The 18,446-nt window shown below is 45.9% G+C and overlaps 1 protein-coding gene across 1 annotated transcript in view; it reads left to right on the plus strand.

Annotated features, from left to right (window-relative positions):
- LOC8024779 (nose resistant to fluoxetine protein 6) overlaps positions 1-18,446 on the plus strand; it is a gene marked incomplete at its 3' end in the record, with an annotated part of 108,382 nt that overhangs the window by 37,334 nt on the left and 52,602 nt on the right. The window contains exon 5 of the mRNA XM_042292867.1: positions 7,390-7,607. Coding sequence (XP_042148801.1) covers positions 7,390-7,607 — 218 coding nt within the window. The remainder of the gene's footprint in view (positions 1-7,389; positions 7,608-18,446) is intronic.

The following is an 18,446-nucleotide window of genomic DNA, read 5'->3' on the forward strand; positions in this document are numbered from 1 at the left end:
CCAACAACCTTTGAGAAAGTCGCATTTACACTGCAACCGCAGAAGATTGCACCGACATGTAAGACATCCGCAGAGCATTCACGGGCTTACCTTGCAAAACACAGGGCCGCTTCGCGCCATCCAGTCTCCATGTGTGTGCGCAGTTTCTCCACACTAACACGTCACGTTTTTTCTTGCGTTCTCTTCAACACGTTCGGCTGCATGATGAACTTCCACTTCGGCTTATAGAGACACTGAATGCCTGATGACAGGTTTGGTGACCGCAGTCGTGACAAAAAATGTCATGAATTTGTTGCTGAACAAGTCATACATGTGCCGACTCTACAGAAAAGCCAAAGCAAAGCAGGCTCTATCTCCGATTCTTTATGCGATACGTGAGGTCCCTCGCTCTTAGATTTTTCCAGTGGCCATTCCTTTGCCTACCTTAAAATATAACGAAAAAAGCTTTGTTCGAAGCAACTTTACACTTGCAAAGTCTAACGTTGCGCGCACAGTTCTGTCTCGTTAATGTACAGGCACATCCGTTTCTCACAAAAACTTCCCAAAATTAGAATTTTTCATAACGACCGTACAAAAATGCATGATAATGAAATTAATGCAAAGATGCAAACGAGCTGGACAAGAATGACGGTAAAAATCTCTGGAGAATGGGAACAAGGGAGGCGAAGGACAAACACAGGTCTCCAAACGCAGCTAGGTGACTGGTGCGCGACCACACAATTTCGCTGGTCCTGGTATCACTCTTGCCGAGCTCGTTTTCACCTTTGCATTAATTGCGTTATCATCGTAACCTTAAACATGCAGGCCATTCACCCTTGTTGGTGTTAGATTGGTGGCAGCTGATAAAACCCGTTTGCTCTACTGGCGTCTAAGTATAGTGGTTAGGTCAGTTGTGTAGAGCGCTCCACTGGAAATGAAGAGGTCCCTGGATCAATATCAGAACCAGGAGGATTTTTTTCGGTCGCGCACTTGTCATCTAGTTTTGTTTGGAGATTTATGTTTCTTTTTTTCTTTCTTGTCCCTCTTCTCCAGGTATTATTATCGTCACAGAAATGCATGCTTTTCCCAAAAAGGTTGTCTAACTACATAGCGGATGGATGCCCATATTAACAGGGTCCGTAATCGCGAGATCTGACTGTATAAGTTGGCAGAGAACGAAGCTCTAAGGCATGAGTGACCGTCCGTTATGATTTGGCACGTACTTTGCGGCCACGTGCGCAGAGAAGTGCGCGTTTTGTGGACTGAGGACAGCGGCAGAAGCCGGCCTTCGCAGCGGCAGCGGGTGCGGCAAGGCCAAGCGGCTGGTCATCCGAGCAAGTGCGGAAGGAAGCTCCTTGGCCAAGCAGCTGCGCTCTCGCCGTCGCACGCGCCCAGCGGAGCGAGGCCACGGTAGCCGACGACGCGCATCGCGAACGGCCGGGAACCCACGCGGGAGCCGGTGGCGGCGTCCACTGATCCGAACGGATTCGCCAGAAGCTCGCATCAAGGCTGTCCCCGGGAAACTACAGAAAAGCGCGCTCTGACCACTTGACCACTTATAAGTAATATTTCGTGTTTTCGGAGTTTATTTCTCGTGAAACTCAGAATGTGTTTTTCAGAGTTCATTTTCCGCTGTGAATTCGGCGTTTGTCAACCGTTTTCTTTTTTTTATATCTATTTTTTTTTTAATTCGGTGTTTATTTTACTGCGTAAAGTTAAAAAATTCGAAAACAAACTAAAAAAAGGTCCGGGTACTACGACCCGTTCTCCCCAATGAACCTCGACATGCTAAAAAGCAAGCCCCTTTTTGCCAGTATAAAATTTCAAGGGAAACTGAAGTAGAATCTCCTCAGAGCCACTGACCTTGCGCTTTTATAAAGTTCAGTTGTAAAGCTTCGTATTTTTTGTTGCTAGTTTTAACCTTGAAATTCGTAGTTTTTTGGATGAATCCGAATTGACAAACTATTCACCGGCAAGTGTTTTTCGGTTTCTTTTTTTTTTTTTCCAGATTTATTTCGAAAAAACGGAACCCCGGTTCCAGAACCCCTGAAGCAAAGCAATGTGATACTGTTTTAAAGAAAGCAAATGACAACAAGCATTATTACGTAATCGTATAAAGGAGTTTTATACCATACGTTGGATATTTCGAGATGCATTCCATACTCATTTGCAAATAAGATATCTTTATGGTGAAGATATGTGGCAATATTTATGCATGCATATATTATGTAAAATTGCAAGTTCAAAACTGGAATAATTTAAAATCATGATAGTAGAGTTAGATGTATATTTTAAGCATTTTCCCACCAATTGAGCTTTGAGCTTCACATTCCTACGCTAGCATGCACTAAATATTTTTGGAGCATATTTTGAGCAGCTTAATCACCATAAGCTTGAACATTTTATGACAGCTTATAGCATATTTTTAAGATATATATTAGCGTGCCTAATTTTGGTGCGCTTAAGCGCTATACTTCAGCGCTAACATTGAAAAAAATGATGTAAGAGATTTGAAGAACAGTGTCCCTCCCCCCACAACCCAAAATTTAAGTATATCGAGCTTCCAACGCCAGTGTAATGTAAACTAAAATTTTGCTTAAAAAAATGTTGTAACTAAAGAAACACACTTTTTTTTTTCTGAGTAACATTTTAAATGTAGCTAAATATCAGAGTGCCACGAGAGAGGTCGCGTCCACTCGGCCTGAGCGATCTTGTATTGCTCGTGCCTGAAACATTCCGCCTCTCGCAGGCGACAAGTTGCTGGAGAGTGTTGCCCACCGTGCTGACTCTTCGAAACATCTAAGGCAAGCACCTCCCGTAGAAATGCAATGTTGGCCCTGTGCGTAAAATTACAATTGAGTGGATGTCGAGAACGCAACACGCCACTGTGTTAGGAGCCGTCATTTCACACTTAGATGCCAGGCAATTCGAACGCCGCTGCTCTTCGTTTTATGCTTTAGATCTTGCCGAAGATCTTGCGCCATCATCGCCAATAGCGATGACATGGACCCCGTGTGCGGACGGCAGGGGGGAGAGAGAAAAGGGGGTGACAATTTCGCAGCAAGAAAAACTGTTCGAGACATAGAAGAAAGAACTGTAACTAACGTGATCATGGCGACACCGACATAAACAGCGAGCGAGAACTATGGCGTTGTATATCCATTCAATCACTCATTTATCTAATTCAGTTGCAGCTAAATGCCAAGAAGTCTAAAAACGTTTAAGAGTATAATACGCAAAGCGCTTTCGTTGTCTGGTTCCGTTTGTTTGCAAGTTCACTCGTTGTTAAATTTAAGAGTACAACATGCAAAGCGCTTCTATTGTCTGGTTCCGTTTGTTTGCGAGTTCACTCGTTGTTAAGTTTAAAAGTACAACAGGCAAAGCGCTTTCGTTGTCTGGTTTCGTTTGTTTGCGAGTTCACTCGTTGTAAAAGTTAATTTAGTGAACAAAGCCAGAAATAACCATTAGCTATAAAATGCCCTTACTATTAATGTGCTTTTAGTGTTTATCGGTTGAAGAGTAACGCGCGGTGCAATGTTCTAAGACCGAGGTGACATCCTACATTGAATGTGGCTTACTTAAAGAAAAGGTATCTAATAACAGAAATGTCTTGGTTCGGACGTGTACTTTTAAAGTACCACAAAAAAAAACGTCTACTCTAAAAAGTAAGGCCAATTATCGCTTCCCAGTCCAACGTTCGAAACGTTGATCAGAGCGCGAACTGCTGTCGCGGAGAAACCAAAAAATGATTGGTCTAATGTGCCGTACATTCTAAGGAATCTGGAGCGTCTGCTCTCCCGCAAAGCAGTTGGGAGAGCCAATTGCTGCCATCCACGGAGGGAGCTCGGCCAATCACAGGGCTGATCTTATATTTAGAACCCGAAAAACTGTCTGCGCTGTGGCACTGAGCACTGTGTAATGTCATGCTGAGTCCCACGGCGTGCACAGACAGTTTTTCCAAGTCTAAACATATGATCAGCCCTGTGATTGGTCCTCCAGCGCTCCCTTCCTGGAATGCAGTGATTGGCTCTCCCATTGCTTTTTCAAGGGAGCAAACGCTCCACACTTCGAGCGTAGTTTTAGGACAGGTAATGGCACACGCGCAACTTTTCCATTAGTTCTACACTCTAAAAAAAGCCTGTGCGTCTTTTTTCCCGCACAACACTCGGATAGCCAATCACCGCAACCTACGGAGACAGCTCAGCCAATCACGATGCCGAAACATATGTTTAGACCAACAAACGCAGTCTGAGTTGTGACATTAAGCAATGCAAAACGTCACGCTTGAATTGCTTAAGGTCACAACTCAGACGGCGTTTTTTGGTCTAAACATATGTTTCGGCATCGTCATTTGCTGAGCTGACTCCGTAAGTTGCGGTGATTGGCACTCCGAGTATTGTGCGGGAAAGTAGACGCACGGGCGTTTTTTAGAGTGTATATGCATTCCAATTGAATAAATCTGTCGTGCTACTACTGATAGAACGTCGCAAGGGGTAACCTTGCTTCAGAAACGGCGCCCGAAGAGTTGTTTTAATTTATCGCGTTACTTGTTTGCATTACTCAAGTTTACTTATGCATGAATCGATGTTACTTTCCTGAGTATGCCGAGGCATGTCACGTATATTTTGTTTGTCGTACATTTGTTGTTAACGTTGCACTATTGGCCTTTTGCGTTTAACAGAAACAACCACAGATGAACCCACGCGGGATTCATCTGTGGTTGTTTCTGGGCACAAGCGAAACAAAGCGTTATGATGACATATTTATAAGTGTTGACGGGGTTTTCAGTACCACTGATCGTTTGCCGCCGAAGGAGTCTGAGGCCTGACTTGTTCAAAGCTGCTTCAAATTAACAAAAATTGTGTCGGGTGTTTTTCTTGCTAGCTTGTATATTCCTGCAGTTTCTTGATGCTGGTTGCATTTCGACGGTACTGAAATTAGAAAATGTAATTCCAGTTCATAAGTCTGGCAATCGTGAAAGTCTATCGAATTATAGCGTCATTTCACTAACGTTCATTTCATCTCAACTTTTAGAGGATATAATATATTCATTCATAATGAACACTCCAGTTCTAATTATATACTTTCTCCTAACCAGCGTGGTTTTCCACAAGGTATTTCATGTGAATCTCAACCTTTTTAACTGGTACCTCATTTACACAACATTCACTTATCCTGACAAACTGACACAGTTTTCATTGCTTTTTTTTAAGTATTTGATCGAATCCCTCTCTCGCAGTCGTCTTATCGTATTTGCTCGAGTAATAGCTACCCTTCTTATGAACAAGGCCTTCTGCCTACTCTCCTGCAGAGCGCACATACAGCCGATCATTGCTGTTTGCATAAAAACGCAGCGAATGACAAGGTCGAGAACAAGATTCTACCTAGAATGAGATCTGAGCAGATAACAATTTCGCTCGAAGACATTTCCTCTGTCCCTTTAAATTTCTGCCATTTTTCTGCCGATCGCGGTGATTCGCTCTCCCCGTGCTCCGTGGGGAAGCGGACGCGCAGGCCTTGTTCGTAAGAAGTGCGGCTATTACTTGAGAAAATACTGTATATAAAATTACGGTATCTTAAAATTAACGAAACTGCAATCACACGAATTCAAGAGTTTTTGAGCAATAGAAATCAATCGGTTATCGTAAATAACGTCAACCCCCCCCCCCCCTTCTCAATAAATGTGAAGTCGATAGTTCCTCAAGGATCAGTTCTTGGCACATATTTTTCAATATATATAAACGATCTTCCAGATGACCGTTCAAAAATCCGCCTATTTGCCACAACTGTGTAATCCACCGCCCATTATCAAATATGTTGACTGTCTAGCTTTTCAAATGGACTTGGCCGCCCTACTTTTACTGCGTGATAAGTAGCATGTTCAAAGTAATATTTAAAAAAATCTATGGCATTTATTAACCGTCTTACAATGCTTCATTACAAATACACTTATAGATTTCAAGTTAGAAAACTTTAATTCATATAGTAAATACTTAGGTATTCACCTAACTCCTACCCTATCGTGAAATGTCCATAAAGAATTCATTAGTGAGAGCGCGAATCAAACATGGGGTTTTAAAGAAGACATTTGCATATGGCAACGGTGGAAACCAAGCTACTTGTGTGCACCACTTTCATTAGGCCAAAGTTGGAATATGCGTGTATAGTTTAGAACCCACATTACAATACTGTATTTGCTTAAGTAATAGCCGCCCTTCTAATGAACGAGGCCCTTGCGCCTACTTTCCTGCAGAGCACGCATACACCCGATCATCGCATTTTGCAAAAGAAAAACAAACAAAAAAAAAAAAAAACGCAGCGGATGACAAGGTCGAGAACAAGATTCTCCGTAAAAGTGCAATCTGAGCGGACAGCGATTTCGCTTGCAGACATTTCTTTTTCTTTTTTTGCCCATAAATCGTTGTCATTTTTCTACCGGTCGAGGTGAGTCGCTATTCTTGTGCTCCGCGGGAAAGCAGGCGGGAAAGCGGACCCACAAGCATTGTTCATAAGAAGCGGGGCTATTAGTCGAGGAAATACGCTACTTAACTCGTCAGTCTTGAATCGATACAAAACAGGGCAACTTGGTTCATACTAATATATAGTCACGTGTAAATATCACACAACTTAAAGACTCCATCTGTTTATTGCTGCTCAATCATAGGAGGTAATTCGCGACTTCGGTTAACTAACATCCTATACCACTCAACGGATTTCCCCTCGTCATGATCATAATTAAAAATTTTAGACTTCCTTTGCCAACTTACAAGATAAAACAGTGCAAGAAACGTGACACAATAAGCAAGGAAGGCACACACACAGCGCGGACTTGTAACTGAATGCCTTATGGCTCGTTGTTTCCGCTGTTTTACCTTTTAAGATGTTCAACCAACCCACCCAACTTTCTGCCTTGCTGAATCCCTTTGCCAAGATTAATTCGTTTAAATATTGCCAATTCGCCCTGGCCGCGACTGACTGAAATGGGCTAGCAAATGAAAGAGCTCTCGTCAGAAACCGCGAATTCTTCATGTCAGTGCTGCGTGATTCTAAATGACTCACCGCTCGTAAACATGTGTATCGCTCGCTTAGCAACAGCATTTGTTGTTTTCTTTCTGCGTGGTTGATTGTGATCCTTTGTTGTGGATGCATCATTCATACAGTGTTATACAATTTTTTATACTGATAGTATTCGTTCAATTACTCATGTGCGTTGCATGATATCCCCTTTTATGTGAGGCTTCACCGGGGCGCTTAAAGGTAATTAAATAAATAAATAAATCATTAGCTTCGAAACAATTTGTACCCCAAGAGTATTAACAAAACAAACAGTGGTTTTGATTATTAATATTTGACCACACGAGAGAGGGGCAAACTCTCAACAACTCACCTTCCTGATCATGGTCTCGACAGTGCTGGACTCCATCGGCCGGCCACCGTCGGGCATCTTGGACGTGACCATGTCCGACTACGGCGACTATGACCAGTGCCTCGAGGTGCTGTCGCCAACCGCCGAGGGTGACGAGGACTTTCGGGGTCAGCACTGCAACATCCAGGTGGAGCATCCACACATCCCGGCCCTCACCAAGCACGCCATCTCCAAGCTGCCCCAGCTTCTCAAAGAGGACTCGGTGAGTGGAACAGCAACTTTCCCACCGTGGCCAGACCCGTGATACATTCCACATGGCTGTTGACACTCGCAGACGATGACGTCGTGTTTCTAGAAACCCGTAAACGAGGAAGCATGCATGTTCTACACGTGGTGGGAAAAACAGTGAGAGGACATCGGGTGCACCTGCAGCACGTACCTCGTTCCAGAAAATGTCACTCGTTTCCAATCAGTGTCTTGGCTTAATCTCACTGTGATGATGTCAAAATTCTAGTCCACGGGCTTTGATTGTTCTGGGTGGTGTTGGTCCCACGCGGCGTCGTGCGCCATCACTTACGAGATATTCGCACCTTGCAGCGATGGTGGTACCGCTGTTTGAGCATCACACTCCCTAGCTATTGGATGATGGGTGTCCAAATAAAGCTGCTTGCTTACACCTTCCTGACGTGGAAGTATAAATTACGAAGTATGAGGTATGATTCTTATATCGCTTGTATTTCGCTAAATTAGAATTACGTATGCACGTCGCAGACCCAACCTCGCACTGGAGTTGTACGACAATCATCCACGTGACAGAAATTTTGTAACGAACTGGTGCGGCCCTTTTGGCCCGTGAAAGTTGCGAATATTCTGTTAAGGTGCATTCAGAGACACAAAACACCGAAAGTCAAAGCAGGATGGTGCGGGGGTTAGCATACCTCACCGGCAACGTGATGACCTTAGTCAAATTCCGGCTTCGCCATATTTTGTCTTTCTGTCACTTCTTAATCTTTATTCTCAATTCAAGAGTCAAGTTGATTAATCTGCATTTATTTTCTGGAAAATAGCTTTTTTAGCTGCAGAAAATTTTCAGAATAAGAGAAGAGGTACATTGCGACACTTTTATTTCTGCCTTTAGCTTACCCAACTTGGCGGCCACCAGGAACAAGGTTGCTTGTAGGATTAAAGGAGAAACTAAAAAAAAAATGTTTTTGTTAAATTACCTTTTTAGTTAGAGGACATATTTAATTTAGAAACTTAAACTTAGAAGTCAAATCTCCATGCTGCATACAACGTGCGTTGTATGCAGCGTTTATTTCAGCGTGCGGTACAGCCGCACGCTAAAATAAACACAAAAGAATATTGGTCGCTAGCGGCTAGATCATTTCATTACTGCAGACTGTTCCAAATCGAAACTAATTTGAAAAAAGAGCGGCAGCTACAATACCTGCATTAAAGGGGCGATGCAACGATTTTTTTATTTTGCGCAGATACCGCTTAGGACGGATCCCTGACGTTATTGACCTGTGAAATACCCGTTCGTTTTCCACCACACGCAATCGAAGTCGCAGAAAAAAAAAATAAAAAAAGACGAGCAGAGTTCACTTCCTCAACTCGCAGCCAGAACAAGCGGCCGCGTGATCTGGAGCCGATCATATGCCGCCTTATGCCTTGCGCTGGGGTTGGCAAAGCACAGTACACGCGCTGAGTTACAGACATTGTTCTGGTTCGGCTGTTATCGTCATTGCAGCGATTGGACACAGGACACTACCCGAATGCTTCTCGAGCTATAGATTATCACGAGCCCAAATCGAGTGTCCACGCCATGCTCGGGTCCAATCTATGAGCCGCATTCAAACGGCGTCACTGGGTGGTACTGCTACCGCCCAGCTACGTCATCAGGTTTTGCGAAGGATATTTTGAATGAAAAATCTCGGTTTTGTCCTCGAAATTACAGCGCAACAAAGGAGTTTCTTGGTCAGTGGCGTTGCGTGCGGGCATCCTTGAGCTCCACTAGTGCCAGTAAGCTCGTGCAAAGTGAAAAACATTCTAATTGAATATCATTGCACCGCCCCTCTAATAACTGCAATTATGTTCATTGTTCGTTTAGATAAAGGGTAGTTAGTAAGCTCCAACAGATGTCTAGTGTATTCGCTGTAGATAGGAAATTTAGCCACTGCAGACTACAAGCCTATACGGTACTTATCACGAGTAATCAAATTAATTGTAATAGGTTTTTTTAGGAACTTTGCAATTATTTGACAGCTTTTATTAGGCTTTAATCACAAAGGTACACTGGCTACTTTTGGAAATATTAAAATTACTTGTAACCGTTATTAATTTTGCGGTTCTCCCCCTCCTGCTCGATTTCCGGATTTACGACTACGTAGTCGTCAGGTTTTGAGCTAAAAATGCTCCGATACATCCGCAGCAACAGCTTCTACAGCGTGCGAACAACAAAAAATGAATCTATTGTTAGAGAGGTAAACGAAAGGAGGTTGAACGCTTTGTTTGGACAGTTGATATGGTGATTTTTTGGGTTTCAAACTGGAACCGTGAACTCCGAGTTCTCTGCACAAACTTTTTAATGCAAAGTTTGATGGTCACATCAGCATGTGCGTCATCAGAGAGTTGTAGAGAACCGTTTTTGAACAACTGATACGGTACGATAGGCACTCTGGTACGAACTGCGCATGCGCGACTCTTCTGCGCTAGCGCATGCGCAGTTCGTACTGGAGGGCCCCTCGTACCGTATCGGATGTGTAAGAACGGTCCCCTGGAACTCTGTATTAATTATCGTTCAAACTGTTCAGTTCTCTTTAAAAAAAAAAAATTAACCCGGCTCAAAACGGTTTTACACTCACGCAAGATAACCGAAAGCAAATAATGCGGAGGGCAAGTTCGTCTGCTTCTTGCGCAGGGGGTAGCGGTGACGTCAGAACGCCGAGCCCTGATTGGCTGATCGCGCCCCCCTATCTGAGCGTCGTCTGCGCCTTTGCAACGTCGTCTGCTCGCAACGTCGTCTGCATCTGTCTTACCTTTCCTGCGGCTTTCGGAAGTGCAGATTCACGAAACGATCTTACGCCAAAATGTGCGTAAGACATAAGTTAAGAACGAATTCGTATTCACGAAACAAAATTTTCGTAAGTTTTGCGCAGGTTACGACGAAATCCTACGACAGCTCCGAAGCTACATGTCTACGCACTTCTTACGATCAAATCAGCATGGCCGACAGCGTCGCATCGCGACGACCCACGGACGTTTATTTTTCTACGTGCGCTTCTCACGCGTCCCAACTTGAAGCAGCAAGAAAAAAAGTAAAAAGTACTTGAAACAGACCACGACGAACAAGAACGCTGGATCCAGAAACACCCGGGAAAAGCTCCAACGACCACGATTCCAACGAACACGAGCAAGCGAGTACGGCAGTTAGGCCTAGCAGGCACTCCGCGACTCGGTGACCGTCTGCCCACGACCGGCTGGCGTGCTGAATCGAATATGCCCGCGCGACCCTTGTGAACCCTTCCCGTATTGTACTTTGATTGCTGACCTCAATTTTAGATTAAGAGGTCAATTTCTTCCTCTTGTTATCTCCTTGTTTCTCGAGGCAACGGTGACTCTCGCCGGTAAAAAAGCGGTGAATCTCCGACAGACGCAGGAAAGGTAAAGCAGCCATCGCTTTGACTAGCAGACGTAAAGCAGACGACGTTAACTGCACCAACTCGCCGACGCCGTTGAAGAATCAGGGGTCTCGCCGCACACGAAAGGAGGGAAAAAGTATTTGGGAGGGAACTTGCGGACACTAAGCATCCTCACCTCTCGGTTCTTAGCAAACAAACCTCGGCGCCTCGGGACACCTCGCCAGTGAGTCCTTTGACTTCCCTCCTTGATGCACGTCTGCTGGTTGTTAGACAAAAACAACGTACCGCTCGAGTTATTTCGTCTGCCCTCTCTGAAAGCCGAAGTCGAGCTCGCTCGTAAAGACCTGCACTTCCGAACGTCGCAAGAAAGGTGACGCAGACGACGTTGCGAGCAGACGACGTTGCAAAGGAGCAGACGACGCTCGGATAGGGGGTCGCGATCAGCCAATCAGGGCTCGGCGTTCTGACGTCACCGCTACTTCCTTTCTCATGCGCAGAAGACAAAAATGAGCCCACTTGCGAGGCGTATATCAAAGCCGAGGGGGGACCCAAGATGTGGGCTCTTTCTGTCACGCAAAATCAGCGGTCTGCGTTTCACAAGAATTAAGAAGATGAGCAGGTTCTAATCCGGTGAATCTAACACACACGGACAGTACGAAAAGCGCGTTTTGGAGCCGATAAAAACAAATTGTGAGTAAGCGTCATGTTCTCAACGCTGTGAGCTTTTTTTAAGTTTTGTTTCTGCATGCTGTTGTTTAAAACAGCGCGGTACTTCTGAAACAATCGAAAAATTAAAGGTGACTTTATTCATGTTGAAGAACATCGCGACTGGGACGAGGACACAAAGAGACCAAAAGAACACAAGACACAGCGCTGACTATCAACTGGTTTGTTATTACAACATAAGGAAGAACGCAATGAAATGAAAAACATCGAGTCAATCCCGGTGCTTACTTTAGGAAGTCCACAAAGTAGCTGCCATGGGAAAGAAAGCCAAATCGGTGCGTATTAACGTATGTCCATTGTAATTTATTTTATGGGGCACTCATGTGTTTTCTATGAGTGCTTCTTTTTTTTATGGCATATTGTTTGTTGGCCCTTATTCAATAAAAATGACCAGTTATAGATGGAAAGAGGTTATACTAAACTCACAGCGATATAAATAAACTGGCCCTATTTTCTCTTGGAGGGGTCATCCTTGGTCCCCACCAGGTTCATAAAATTTGCCAATAAAAATAGTCAATTGCATGGAGATTTCGAACATTACTATTCTTGTTCTTTTTGGGCACGTGGTGTCCAATATTTTCAGAAAAACGTCAGACGTAATACAGCCATTACTGTTCGAAAACGCCGTCCGATGGCGCCCTTTGGTGTATGCTCCAAGGCGCAGAAAGAGGGACGTGTCGTAATCTTTGCTTTCATTTTAATAAAAAAAATCGGCCACCCATCAGTGTAATTTAGGCTTTTTTAGGATGCTTACAGCCCGTAGATTGAGCTATTATTATGAAAATACAATTCCAGAATCCACTTGAGTGCCCTGCCCCTTTAAGGGAAAATTAACGCTGTCCTGTATTTTAGAAAAAAAAAAACTTAAATCACCTTCATTTGGCCTCCAAGATGACGAATATCGAGATTATTTTCTTAATTTGGTGCACGGAGGCTGCAGAAATAATTTTCAAAGTATACCGCTAAACCCAACGTTATTAGAACCAGCTCAGTTCTGGAACTCCGCTCCGGAGGGGGGTCCCTTTGCGTGGGGCCTGTTAGAGGGCGCGCGCTCCGCATCAATACTCGCCATCATCATCATTGACGGCGCGCTTGTGGCTGTTGCCATAGAGATCGTACGTGGCCGTTGCATCTGGCCTACTGAACTGACGGATGTTCGTGGCGCTTTTCTGACAGTAGCAGACGACTTTCAAATTGTTTCTGCTGCAGGTGGTAGTCATCGGCACATCTACTATTACAGTATGTACAAACTTGCCCTGATTGTAGCCACCGGATTGTGGCGCCGACAAATTTGGGTCTTTCGAAACGCTTCGCGCTGTCAGCACAGCTAAGGCAGCAGCATTTTACAATAATGCAAAGCCTATGTTAAAGCGGTCGTAGCGCTTTTCATGCTCAAATTGTAATTGTTACTGGCGAAAGGGCAAAAATTAACCAAAAACCATGCTGAACCTCGAGAGGAGTCGGGACTCGCAAGCAGCCGCGGAGCAGTCGCAGACGAAAACGCATGGAATAATGCGCCGGCAGCGCCACCTAGCTGCAAAAAAATCGGACATGGTTTCGGATCCCCTCCAATGTGCAGCGTCTATGGGAAGTTCCATAACTGAGTTGATCTAGTAACGGTGGCTAAACCGCCCCCCCCCCCTTTTTTTTCCCTTAAAGGGGCAGTCAAGTGGTTTTTGAGTTCGTGTTTTGATAATGACAGCTGAATTTAGACGCCTTAAGTATCCCTAAAAACCAAAAAGTATAGTCATTCGGTGATTATTTCTTTAATAAAAATGTAATTGAAGGCCGCCAAACCTCGGATCCATCCGAAAACGAAACCACTCTCATTGGTCGTCGCACGCTTATCAAAAGGATCTCGGGCCAATGGCGTTGGACGACGTTCCGTCGCGCAGTGATCCCGAGGTAGCCGCATCGGCCGAACCTCTTTGTCATTCGAGCTTCGTTCATGGCGGAGTTCTCTACGCTCGAGGACCTGACGCCGTTAGAGGTTGAAGTTCTTCGGCGGACAGCCGACCTGGGGATGATTTCCTATGACGCCACTCCGACATGCGATGTGGACGATAGCAGCGCTTCGGAGTCATGTTCGGGTTCCGAGGACGACGAAACGCAGACCTTTTCGGGCGTTCTTCGATTTGCGGTTGGGGCAAGTCGTAACCAAACCAACGTTTGACATCGCAGCGTTACCTCTGGTACGTGATGTCAAACGATGTCGCCACGTTGACTTTCGCCTCGGGAGAACGGGGGGAAGGCTGGTTCAGACATGTGCAACGAGCGCGTACCTACGACTGCGTCCGTTGCAACCGGAACGACCGCACTGCGCCGCGCGTACACACACCTGTAACCACTACAACAAGCGCGGCGGGTCGTCAGCACGGCGACCGCTTCTGTACGCCGCCGTCAGCTGTGTCAGCGGCCCCTCTAAAAAAGGGGACGCACTGCTACTCAATGCCGTAACAGAATATAGACAGACAGTTTTCTAGTCTAAAGCTTTATTATTTTTTCTTGATAGGCTTGCAGGGTACAGCGAATGAAAAAATTAAAATAAAAAGATGCAGCACCGTCTTGGACGATCACGACTCTAATACACGACATTGCAATAGTACAAATATCGCCACACGCCTTTTCTACGATTATAAAAGACAATGTAATCTTAGCAGCGATATAGCAACGTAGAAATATAATTTCGTGATCAGATAGACGTTGCGAGCGTTCAGGATTGCTAACACTAGTCACTTTTCTCCGGTGATGAAAACGCGTGAAAATTCGTATCCTTTATACGGTACGCGCCAGTAATACCTTGAACTTGAGCACACGCATGAAATGCGCCAAATCAGAAATCCGGGCGATGTTCGAGGACACAAATGCTAAGAAAGCACCACTGTAGTCGAAGTAAACAAACACGACGGCACGGGCGTTTCTGCTATCTTGAGAGTGCCGCCACGACATCGCCGCACGAGTAGGTGGATGTTCCCTTCTAGTACGTGCTGGGTTATCATAGCGAAACACGACGAAAATTCACAGTCAAGGATAGCGCTTTTACGCGGAACGATGAGCTTTCACCAGGCCGTCCATTTCGACGATCACCACCGACGCCACGTTTGCGGATAGAGGGAAGGAGCCGGCCGGCCCGCGACCGGCACGACCGGCCTGCAACGCGCGGAGATACGTGCGCTTCCGCGCATCCCTGGGGAACGGGAAATTCACCCCCCGCGGAGGAAGGCAAATAGAAAACGTAGTCTCTTGTTTGTGAAACGATAATTGCGCTATCGCGTATTCTAAACTAGAAATATTTTACGTCTTGTGAAATTATCATGCACAACATAATTAAATGAACTGAAAATTGTTTTTTTAGCGAAACTTTAAAAAGACCGCCAAAATTTTCAAACATACGATAATTTCATTGGTCCTCGCAAGTACAGAAAAGAGTCCGCACGTATTTTATTCCTGCGTGATTAATAGGCGTTTCTGCCTTCTAAAACTGAAGATATTCATTCACTGACACTTCCTTAACACCATCGCACCAAAAAGTAGCTTCTCCAAAAACCGCTTGAGTGTCCCTTTAAAGGGACCATGAAATGACCTTTTTACTTTTTCCAGATAACTTTTACATTAAACCGTCAATGTTCACTGAATGCCGAACAGGCATCCGTTTTCGTCTCGGTTTACTAACTTCTACACAAAAAATTATTGAAATATCGACTTTTTCATTCTCTCCAACTGACCGCAAAAGAAGCCGTGACGTAGGCCGTTTCCGGAACCGGAAGTTCTCTCGGCAGTAGGAGAATGGGAGTGTTAGCGGCAACGAGTTGGGGTGCGCCGGTAGGTTTTACTGCGCTGATGTCACCGACGTATTTCCTGAATCGGCGCCTCTCATCGCCGCATCGCAGCTGAGCGAAATTCAATAAGATATGTTGCGCTACAGCGACAGCATGGGACTAGTCCCATACGCCGGTATGCCTGTTGGGAAGTGCAGCGAGTCTTCCGGTGAAGACTCCAGAAGTCAACCACCCCGTCATTGTTGGCAGAAGGGCCGGCCCGTGTCAGTCGTTCGCAAAGCGACGTAGATGGCGTTTTTCGCGGCCTCGGAGATGCAGGAGCGAGCCGACGTTAAAAAAGATACGTTTGAACTACGAGTGTCAGCAAGAGCCACGTAAATACCTGTTTACACTCGGAGCGGACGCGCGCGCTTGATGGAAGTCTCGTATTCGCGCTGTTTGTAAGCGCTTCGGGACCGTTCTTTTACAATTGCAACTCGATACTGACGCGACACTCGACAAAGAAAGGTTGGACCGGGGTTGTACGTATACCTCCCACGAACTGTTATAGCTCGACAGTGACGTGCAGTCTGTCAGAATAAAAATGGCATACCAATAACAAAGTGTACATACCGTGTTACGAAGGTAATCCATACGGCGTTTATTTCAGCTCTATATCGCACAAAACAAGAAGATAGAATCGACGAGAGTCCCTTTTCGACGAGTGTTCGTCAACACTGCCTCGGAAAACAAGGGGAAGAGATTGACCTCACCTCTTAATCTAGAATTGAGGTCAGTGATCAAACTATAATACGGGAAGGGTCCACAAGGGTCGCGCGGGCATATTCCATTTAGCACGCCAGCCGGTCGTAGGCAGACGGTCTTGCGACGAAGCAACGCAGCGCCGAGTCGGAATGCCTGCTAGGCCTATACGCTTCGTCGGAGTCGGTGGATCCAGCGTTCTTGTTCGTCGTGGTCTGTTTTAAGTACTGTTTTCTTGCTGCTTGAAGTCGGCACGCGCGGGAAGAACACGTAGAAAAATAAACGTTCAGTCAGTCAGAGTTTTGAGAGGAAGGAAAACAAAGAAAATAAACGTTCGTCGCTGGCCGCCACCCCGCCACCCAAGTAACTGTCGGCCCTTCCCCACTGCGCACGCGCAGTAGTTGCTTCGTTTACCACACGATAGATGGCGCCTGGCTCTCAGCATTATCAAATTTGGCAATTTTCGCCACACATCTGTGGATCTGAATATCATTTAACAAAACTTTTAGGAAACATTCGCCGGCTATTTATTGTTTACGATCGCGGTGCTGGTGAGGTAGGCTCTTACCCAATAGGCGACCTGGATTTGGCTGACGTGCTCCATTTCCGCGGATGCATCGTAGTGAACAGGCGAAGGAAGGAAGGCGCAAAAGAGTCCAGTTTTCTTTTAAAAGTTCTATAGCAAATAATTTTTTTGGCTCCCTATTTTTGTGTTTTCGTGTTTCTTTTCACACCTTTTACGACGTGCGGTGGATGAAACTCGATTTTAAAATCATTTCATGGTCCCTTTAAAGTGAAGTAATATCCAGGTTTTTCCGAATCTCCGCTCTCGCGCATCTTCAGCGCCTACCAAAGCTACGCACCCGCACTCTTGCTATTTTAAGAAAGCACAAAAAGAGAAGTCACGACTATACATTGTTCACCCTTAAGATGAGGTTGCAGCCAATTCCACAAGCTCGAGAACCCGAGGTCACTGCTTTGAAGCGTTCTTTCGCAGAAAAAGCAATCGCGCTAGAAATGCACGATATATCAAAGACAGAAGCACGGGCTAGCTCGCGCTTGTAGCTTTGGCTGCAATCTCGACTTAAGTCTGAACGGAGTATAAACTCCATTCAACCTTAAGCTGAGACTGCAGCAAATGCCACAAGCACGAGATCTCGAGGTCGCTGCTTTGAATCGCTCATCCGCAGAACGAGCACTCGCGCTAGAAATGCACGTCGCAAAGCAGGGGCCCGGGCTAGCTCGCGCTTTGGCTCCAATCTCAGCGTAAGAGCGAACGGAGTATAGGAAGTATTCACTGGCGGCCATAGCTGTGTGCGCGACTGCTGAGCGCCTGCTGATGGTTAGCTTCCAGGGTTATTTTGCAACGTGCATTCCACACCGTCAAAATGGCCGGTCTTAGCAGCCTATTAATGGAGGCTCGTTTTGAGCAAGCGCTCTAGACAGCACCCACAAATATGTCGCCCAGTGAATACTTCTTATAATTCCCTCGATGTGTTTCTTATAAGTACCGCCAACCATTGCTGCGGGAACGAGCCGGACCATAGCCTCCTATATACTGACAAAGCCTGTCAGATCGACACGAGAAGCAGCCGCCGAAATGGAAAGAGTGATGTGGCAGACAACCAACAAGGGGAGAGCCACGTGACTGGTGCCCCGCTGCGGCGAAACGCTGAAACACACTCCTCCCCAGCGAACAAGTATGTTTCGGGTCCTCGCCGCTGCAAAAGCTCTGCGCCGACGTCTAGGTTCCCTAAAGCCCCTTGAAGTTTTAAAAGTAGCACAAGGTGCGTCGATGCACGAGGCACGGGCATCGTGCAGCCCTTGGGAAGACCATGGCAGCACAGCGCAGAACTGAGCTAAATTTCAGGCGCCATGTTCTTCCCAGAAGTGGCGCACGGCACGTGTCTCGAGCATTTCCACCACAATAAATGGCGCAACTTTTCCCAGAAAAGAGGGGCTTTAAGCGGGTTTCCCATGTAGCGATTTTGGCCTAAGAGCGGCACGATTTCTGCCGTCGCGGCGCTCTGCCCAGCCATCGGCCAAAAGCAATTCAACGCAGATGCTTCGTCACGGAAGCCGGCGGGGCGCTCAAGGTCAAAGCGGACGCGCCTCAGAAATAAAACACGAAGAAAAGCACAACAACGCAGATGCATCGTCACGGAAGCCGTGGAGCCGGCGCGGGCACCTCGCCTGCGCAGTGAGGAAGCGTGA

The sequence above is a fragment of the Ixodes scapularis genome, unplaced genomic scaffold (genome assembly GCF_016920785.2).
Source record: "Ixodes scapularis isolate PalLabHiFi unplaced genomic scaffold, ASM1692078v2 PGA_scaffold3__209_contigs__length_174095766, whole genome shotgun sequence".
Lineage (NCBI taxonomy): Eukaryota > Metazoa > Arthropoda > Arachnida > Ixodida > Ixodidae > Ixodes > Ixodes scapularis.